Source organism: Athene noctua, chromosome 1 (genome assembly GCF_965140245.1).
Source record: "Athene noctua chromosome 1, bAthNoc1.hap1.1, whole genome shotgun sequence".
Classification (NCBI taxonomy): domain Eukaryota; kingdom Metazoa; phylum Chordata; class Aves; order Strigiformes; family Strigidae; genus Athene; species Athene noctua.
In genome coordinates, this window is record NC_134037.1 from 22,307,192 (window position 1) to 22,316,732 (window position 9,541).

The window sequence follows — 9,541 nt, forward strand, 5'->3', positions numbered from 1 at the left end:
AGGTTCTGTCCACATAAACAGTCATCTCTCCCAGAGCTCTGCAAATTGTGGCTCATTTTTGAAACACAGAGATAAACCCTTTAGGAAAGTCTAAACAAAAAGGTGGTGGTTGCATTCTGTAAAACTTGGCTGGTGTGTTCCAAATATTGAAGAGTAATTAGTTTTGTGCAGCAAAGAAATGTAGTCGGAACTACACAGAAAATGGTTGAATTTTTTAGACTCGTGTCTGGTCATCTGGAGGCATTTTCATCATTCCTAGAAAAGGATCACTCTCATAACATAACTCAAGCACAAAGGAGCTTTCCCTAAGTTGTTCACTACTCAGAGTTCAAAATAAATATTTTATTTCCTTTCTCCTATCATTTCATTACTTCTACTTTAGAAGGAAGAGGAAATGTGAGATTAACTTCAACAATCTCATTTAAGATAATAGAGTTTTGACACTGATGCCATAGGAGTTGTTCAGATCTCACTTTGCACTAGAAAAAACATAATTAAAGTTCAAAAATATAAAATGTTTTTTGAGCCACATGTTAATAGAATGTGGTGTAACAGATCAGAAAAACATTTTTATTTATTTTCATATTTCTTATTTTTACATTTTAAGAAAGCAACTCATGAGTGATAATGCACAAGGTTCTATCACAAGATGTTCATAAACATAATCTAGCATTACATGTTTTCTCAGTGAAACAGACTGATCTCAAACTTCTCTCTTATGAAAACTCTTTGCTGAATAGATCCTTCACTCTTATTTTTTTTTTACCTTTTCAGTGTATAATGTGCAGCATAGTCCACCAGATTAGAGCCCTTCTGGATAGCCTCAGTAATGCAGTTATCTTCAGTTTCTTCAAAACAGGGAAAAAAGTAAAAAGAAATAAAGATGTTTATGCTATTCAATAACATTCAAATATATTTATGAAATATACAGGTTTGTAATATTTAGATATATTTATTTTTTCTCCATTAAAATGATTTTTATATTTTAGTATTCCTGAAACTAATGCTGTGGCTTCTGACCTTTGTGGAAGGTAAAGTAGGGGTAGTAAAGCAATTCTTCCCTAATTTATAAGTCTCGACTTTCCTTCTGTTTCTTCCAGCATAAATCCAGCTGTGCACATGCCATGTAGTACCAAACCCAAAGGTCAGTTGAAATGTGTCATGTTCTGTGTATGTGGTTATGCTCTTTAGGCTTCATCTGTATTTTGCATTAAACCGTCCTTAGATTGATAGGGCAAATCTGAGCCTCCCTCATGGGTAGTATGAGCTGTCCCGAGCTGCATGAAAAATTCAAGTCCCTATTCAGGCATAATTAACAAAATTTAAGACGTTCTGGGGTCTGACCAATGCATGAAAGCCCTATTCTCATTTCTTCACTTGTATTTGATGGAAAGACATATGTGAACCCAATACTTCAACTCTGCTATTTTGCATAGTGCTGTCATGGAACACAGATTATTCTTTAGTGCAGTTCTAGCTTTATATTTAATGAATCAGTGATATTTAAAATCCAGTGGTTTAATTCCCATCTATATTTTGTGAGATCACCCATTTTTCCTTAGAAAATGAATCATGAATAATAATAGTTTACTAACAATCATTTATGTACAATTGCTTATCATTTATGTATGCTGTAATTTAAGGTAACATATTTTAACTGTAGTCCATGTTGTGCTATTCCTGTGATCCGATTTTTGAACAGGGTGCTCAGCTGAAGGGAAGATAATGTGTGATGAGGAGTAATCTTTCCTAGGCAAAATTCTACTTCACTCAACTAAAGATCTTCTCAGCCTCCAAGCATAGCAGTAGTGATTTCTCTTTTTCACCTATATATGATAAAATATTCCATGATTCATTTAATGTTAAAATTCAGATTTCTGCTACATCTGAAACTGGTTTTTAGTCTATTTTAAAAAGCAACACTGATCTTTATAGGCCATACAAGAGCTATTTTTTTAGAATTCAGAATTTCATGATTTTTAATTACTTTTAGGGAGTTTACCTCTGAGTTATGCTCAAAGTATTGCTCATCATGTGGCGTTGATTCAGACTCTGATTTAGAAGAGAAGATGGACCTGCTATACCTGAATTCCATTGTGACTCTTCCTTTTCTACTGAGAAGTATGATTTTCATACCAATGCAGTGTTTTAAAAAATGTCTTTCTTGCAACAAAATAATAAACATTATTTTGTATTGTTCCCATCAAACTGAAGGACACTTATTATAAAAAAGAATCATATACAGTCCATCTATTCAATTTATTTATAGTCCACATATAAATAATTTCATATTAAGTAACATGCAATATAACTTCATTTTAGACCATGTCTTTCCAAACAATTAATATGGAAGCTCCAAGTAGAGAATCCACTATGGAAAATAACTCTGATCCCCTGTTTCACAGTCATGGTCCAAAAAAATTTCCCATCTGAAGTAATGGCTTGGGGGTTGGTTCAGGTTTTTTCTTTATTTTGGATATAATTTTATTTGTGGTTCTACACTAACTTCACGTGAAAAATTTCCTAAGGACTTTTCCTTCTGAATCAGATCTACAATTATATAATTAATTTAGGGACTGTAAAGATTGAAATTCTATTTCTTCATCACCTCTGCCCTACTTTAATGTAAAATCAGTCTCTGCAGAAGTATCTTAAAATTCATTCTAGTATCTGCTATATTTCTAGTCTACTAGATCTAAGTGATTCTAGTCTACTAGATCTAAGTGATTTAGACTGAATAGATGCAAATAAAATAGCTCTGATGCTTAAAATGTCAAGATTATATTGTTTGAACATAGGCACCACTGTAATTTAAGATGCTCTAAAATCTACATGGTACCCACAGGGTGTCAGCAGAGACAAGACCCACAGAGGATGTGCACCCTTGTGGGCCAGCAGCAGAGTGCCAGGTGGACATGGCAAGTGACTAGCCTGGGTGACTAAACGTAGTGATTGGCAGTTTGGGAGAGAAATCCAGCAATCTGCTTGTAAACATGTCATCTAACACATAAATGTCACTAAGTAAAATCACTGCTAGTCAAGGAATACATAATTGAGATATATTACACATACAGAGTTTTCCTTTGTGAATTTAAGAAGCTTCATTTTAGAAGAAAACACCCATGGAATAGTTTTTGCAGAAGTCAGATATTCTATTTTACACGTAAAAAGAGATTAAACTAAACTGCTATTGCTAAACTGTCTGCAGTGCCAGTATATTTTCAGCTTAACAGTAATCGCTGACAAATGAAAATTACATGTATTTTTTCTGTTACTTACCAAAGAGGATATCTTTGCCTATCTTAAGAAAGGAAAAGAAAACAGCTGTGAAGGCTGTGGCTGCTGAAATTCCCAAAATAATGAACACTTTCATCTATAAGAAAAGAGAAAATTGTTGACAAAATACATACCTTCATCCTCTAATTACAAGCCATACTATAAATAATTTCCTGCATATGGTAAATTTTACTTTTAAATTAGATTTGTAGCCACATCTGACTATGTTTTTGAAGTTCAAAATATTAATTTTTAGAAATAACTGTACTTAACGTTCTATTTTTTCCTTCCGTATCACTTTTATTTCTATTTAAAGAAACTTCTAGCACAGAGATACATCACTTTATTTTATAACATAATATGTACTGACAATATTAGTTAGCAGAACTTATCCTACGTATTTGAAATTCAGATATATTTTACCATTCATGAACTTTTATCTTACCATGAATTTCTCTGTGCACTATCATGATTTGATTGTAAATGCACATAAGATAGTGAAACTGCCCAAACTAATAACTGCAGACTCTTTTATACTTCTATCCATGTATAGCTGTAGTATCAAAGCAGCACAATGAATATATTCACATGGCAAACATGAGATACATTCTTCATTTCAGTGCACTGCTTCCTGGTAGTTATTGCAGCAGTACAAATACATAAACTGTCCAAGAGGCAACATTTTTCACTTGCGTTATGTTGATTTGAAATGGAAATATTTAAAATATTTTTAGTTCTATATTCCATCAACATAAGAAAACTAATAATTAATAAATCAACTCTAAAAATTCAGGGAAGAAATACTGCCCATAGAAACTCAACGTGAAAACACCCCTTCTTTTTACATTTCATGAATGAATATGATGAATTTCTTCTGGAAAATGGCAAGCAAAAGTTTTATAGTCTGACCTTTTGTCTGTTGAGAAGATTACCTTCCAGTTCTGTACTTTATCGATGGCAGTAACTGTTCTGAAATCTGAAAGTGAAGTACTTTCCAGGGGCCCAGCTTATACTATCAGCTTTATGCACTGGTACTCACTCAAGCTTTAAAGGTGCAAATGATGTCAAAATCTGTTTGGCCACAGCACATTCCCACAAAGCAGAAACTGACGTTAATGCTTCAGTTGTTTATTTTTGTCCTGCTAGGAACCAAGAGCTACCTGTGTAGTCAGTTCTGATATCAGTGTTGTTTTCATGGAAATGTGAAGGACAAATGTTCAGACTAAAAAAAAAAAATAAATTGCCACATGCAGTAAAGCAAATTTTGGGTACAATTTGCACTAGTTCTCTTTGTCAATGTATTTGGCAAATAAGACAATTTTGTGTGCTATTTTATGCATTCTACCATTGTCACTTTACCATCTCAGATGATAATTCCCAGTTTGCCCAGCAACTTCCTTGAAGCACTTTTTGTTTTGTTCTCTTGGATAATTTATTTTACACTTCTGAGCCTACCCATTTTTAACCCTATTGCTTCATCTAAAGCCAGTATTTTGACCTAAAGAATCTAACTGTTTGTTTTTTTCCATTTCCTATACAGGCAGAGAGATCAAAATCGGCTGAAATCAGGATCAAGGATTCCCTAATTTAATTTTCGTTAGTCTTGACAGGGAGATCACAAGGTGGAGCCAAAGATCAGTGTTTTGATCTCTGCTATAGGTGATAAGTAAGGTAGGAGTTGGGTAGCGGGGAGCATCCTGGAGCTGGTGACTGTGGTATATGGTAGTGAAAGAAAACCTATAGGCATGTGAACTGACTGGAGGTAAAACTCAAGATTGTTATTATAGCAAATTTTAGCTCAGGAATATCATCCACAATCCTGTTCCCTGCAAAGATGAGTGGACATGTGTGAAAAGTAAGCAGAGAGTAAAGGGAAACAGACCTCTAATGGAAAAGTAGGTTTATGCTGCCTGGTTGGGGGCTTTAAGATTGCAGACAAGAAGTCAAACTTGCTCTGTCTCTTTTAGCCTATAACAAATTGCAAATCTTTTAAGGTTGTTTCCTTACATAAGAAAACATAAAGAAGACTGGCTTCCATGGCACAGCAAATCACTGAGAAATGTAGATCCATTCCAAACACAGAATAAGGAGCTTTCAACTGTATCCTTTCATATATTTTGCAAGTATCACAGGCTTCATTTCTGAGAGTTGAGGGGCTTTCTAAAAGTGAAGAAAAGGTCTGATTTTCTTCGCAGTTTCATAATCAAAGATCAAAGCTTCTCCAATCAGCTCAAAAGGACCTTACCTACATCAAGGCTTGTTTACCTAAGGGTCTCAACCTTTGCTCATTGGTTGCAGCTGAAGTATTTATCAGCTGTGGGCTTTAGAAGGTTACATGCAGTAAATTTATCTGTGATTAAAAACTTGAATATCAGTGTCTATTTTGTGTTTTCCTGATTTTAGCTTAAGAGTATAAATGTTTAAATCCCCACTAACCCTAAAACACAGTTTTAGTTAGAATGTGTGGGAAGTCTTAATTACGCTGGACCGATAAGACAGATGCAGTTTTATTCCCATTCTTACTGGAGGTCATTCAGAATCCTGTTACTAAAATCTGCTGAAAGAGAATTGAGAAGGCAAAGTCCAGTGCCTCAAGAACAACCTTAATTTTTTTAATCCAAAATTCATATATTGCCTACATATCAGCGCAGGGGATTTGGATTAAAATCTTGCCAAATGTGTCCTCTTTGTTCTGGATTTTCTGTTGGCTGCCTGTCTTCTTTCTGAAGAAAGGGTGTCAGACCTTTCTGTGCAGCAGTGAAACTGCACAGATCAGTGACTGTCTAAAAACATGGAGTACAAGACAACTATAAAAGAGTCCTTATGTTAAACAGCACTCTTAAGAAAAGGAGCAGTGAACCTCAACAGTTAACAATATTGATAGTATTAAGTTTTAAATTATGTGACTCATTCAATTCATTATATTCCCAAGATTTTAATCTGCACATGAAGAACAGTACTGTATCTGTGTTCTTAAAAGTTAAAGATCTATAAAGTAAATCTTTGAATTGTTGTTAAAAAGATAAATTCCACTCAAGGAAATACCCCAAAGCAATAGAATTTCAGGTTATTCATACACATGAATTTCTGCAGATCTACTATGATACTCAGAAAAATTAGCCCATACTTAAAATATGCAATTGCAACTGATGTTTCATTCAGGAACAGACACATTTCTACAACCTCAGAACAACTCTTACATTTGCACTGTAACAGCCTGCAGCCCTGCTAGGCTCTCTGAGGCATCATCAGTTCTTACAAACATTGGATTAGAATGAGAGACCTTCAAGATTAATCTGTGCAGCTGCAGGAGCTATTTTTGACAGCAGATTACACCGTTTTGTAGTATTTAGTGGCAATCCTGGGCTCTAGTATAGCGTGAAGGACACTCAATATGGATGTCTAATCTATAATAGAAAAATTAGTCTCTGATCTCTTCTGGCTATTAAAATTCCAAGAACACTGTTTTGCAAGAGGAGAGGCAAAAAGTGCATATAACTGTACAATACTCCAACAGAAGCAATTTTGCTGAAGTTCCAGCTTAACATCATGCAAACAGCAATTAGTCTCATTCTACTCAGTTCAGCAAAATGTCACCAAGTCAAAAAATGCAAGAAAGGGTAAAAGAACAGTAGTTTACAAGGAGAGTTTAGCTGGGTTTCATTGATACCATGACTTCTGGTCATTTTAAGCATTTAGGATTTTCTAGACTTAATTCCATTTTATTAGAAAAATTTTTTGCTGTTATTCTCCTTAGTTAGAGAAGATTTACAGAGGTCTCTGAAGCTAGAAAAGGGATGAAGAGGGTGAATAGGTCACAATCACTCACGGTCTATTCCAGTACAAAACTAAGTAAGGGTCAAGTAGATGGCAGGTTGAAAACAAATAAAAGAAGGCAATTATTTAGATAACACATAGTTAAACCATGGAACAGCTTGTGTCAAGAAGCTGTGGTAAAAAAAAAAAAAAAAAAAAGTTAATATGAGTTCATAGAAATGTTTTGAACAATTTTGTGGAATAAAAATGTATCAAGGCATATGAGAATCAAGATTTGCGTCAGGAATTCCCTCAACCACAAATACACTATGCCTGGAATTTTTCTTTTCTTCTTTACAGGCTTCTCTCAGCCACAACTGTTGCCTTTTGTCAGCTGCAAAATATGAAGCTAAATGGGTTTTAGGACTAATTTCTATAGTTTATGTTTAGACTTGAAGCTTAGCTTAACTTATATACATAGCTGTCAAACTAAAGGGTAAATATTAAATGAAAAAATGTACTTACATATAGTTTACTACATATGCACTACATATAGTAAATAAATAGTTTAGATATTATTTCAGTCTTTTTACAAGACAGTGAGTAATAGATTTGGGGGTAGGACTCATTTAATTTTCCTCAGGCTCTGTGATTAAATTGTTGTTACATGATTACTAAATAGCTAAAAAGATAAGGAAATAAACTAAAGCAGGCCAGTAAATAACAAAGAGGCTTTCTATAGAAACTATCAGCATCCAGATTAGCAGTAAATACTATAAGCAGGGAACAAAAGCGGCTTTGGACGTTTACTCCTGCAATAATTAGGCTTGAATAAGGAACAAACAGTTTGCTAATCTGGAAGAGTTTTATAGTCTGTGGCTAAATAAATTATTTTTCCATCTGGATGACTCAGTGAATGGTTTTCCAAATGCCATGCTTGTTCTCTAAAATTATGTCTCTGCCTTTGCAGATCAGTTATGGGCTCATCCTGAAGAAGAAAAGTTGTCCCAGGCTGGTGGAAAGTATCTTATATTCTTCTCTTTCCTTAGACTAATGGTTTGCTTTGAGGAAGATCAATAGGATTTGGTCATTACATGCTAATTTTAGTGTATGATGCTGAAATCAGGTTATCAGATAAATTATTTTTCTCAGAAACAGGTGGAATGTAACACGAGAATAACTGGGATTACTGAAATTCAATGAACATTAACTGAATAAATCTACAGGCCATGACATTGTCTTATTTAAAACTCAAGTTACAGAAGTATTCATAAGAATTTTTTTAAATGTGCTGTGGTTTATTATACTTTGTCATAAATGCAGAACAAGATACTGTAAAGGTAAATTTAGCTGCAGAGGAGAGACCACTCAATTTCATGTGTCTGAATTCATGCCAACGCTTTATATCACTGTTTGAACACTCTACCTTAACTAAAGAGCAAATTATGATTTACGTGAAAGAGTGTGGAAAAAATGAACAGATTTTAAGGTCAGTAGAAGGTCTGAAATTCAGTGGTTGGAATTACAAACACTTTTAAAATGAGACAGAAAATTAATCTTTCCTTTTGATAAAGCATGGATTTCAGACCAAACCCAATCTCTTTCAGACAGATAATTTTAATGGCAAGCTTAATGATGAGATTTCTGCCTTCTTACAATGCATGGGCTTCTTGCAGAGACCACAGAAGTATCACATAATGAAGTTTATGTCTTGGATTTAAGGATGGTAGGTAGATACATCATATATCATGTAGCCATAAAGCTGATAAAATACTAACAAGATAACAAGCATGATCTTTTGTAACTTTGCAGAAAACAGAAATTCATTTAGGAAAATAAAAACCAATGACAACATAATACAGTTACGACAGACCAGTTTTAATATTCTGCCTGCTGTGAAGGAGGCTTTCAGCATGGTTAGTGACAAATTCACAAGAGGATTTACGATTCCAAAACAAAAATTGGGAGGTGCTAGTACTGAGAGTGATTTACTGCCATACTCAAAGTGTCCAGAAATGGCACATGTTCCTGTCCTCCTTTTGTAGTGCTTTGCAATGAGTGAAACATTCTGTGAATATTTCCATGGTGGGAACCATGACACATGGATCTCTCACATCAGAAGCTCCTTGGATAGCAGTAGGAACTGGACCAATGTCTTTCACGTCATGCCTCCCAACACCAACTTACTGTGAAAATCCAAGCAGTGGCAACATGTTTTCATTTTGTACCCATCATTTGAAAGAAAGAAAAGAGGTGGCATAGTCAAAGTGATCAAGAAAAGGTCATGGACACCTGTAAATGAAAAGGAGCATAGAACTGTGGCTGGAGAGAGGCTCTGCTTTGCAGCGAGCAGTGCAAATGCTGTATCATAATGCCTGTTTTATGGTAGTTGTATGTTCTCAGCTGTTCCTACTGGCTGGGTCAGGTGTCTCAGTATGACAGCACTGGTACATCTCATTCTGAAGAGATTTATTCTCTCTCCAAAAAGCCTGGGTTCTTCTAGGCTGAA

General features: G+C 34.7%; 1 protein-coding gene across 1 annotated transcript in view; it reads right to left on the reverse strand.

Moving 5' to 3' along the window:
• The window catches only part of TPO (thyroid peroxidase), a 45,489-nt gene extending 42,116 nt beyond the window's left edge, over positions 1-3,373 (reverse strand). Inside the window, 3 exon segments of the mRNA XM_074933536.1 lie at positions 767-848; positions 3,049-3,099; positions 3,280-3,373. Of these exon segments, the coding sequence (XP_074789637.1) occupies positions 767-848; positions 3,049-3,099; positions 3,280-3,373 (227 nt within the window).
• Between the last annotated feature and the right edge of the window lie 6,168 nt (positions 3,374-9,541).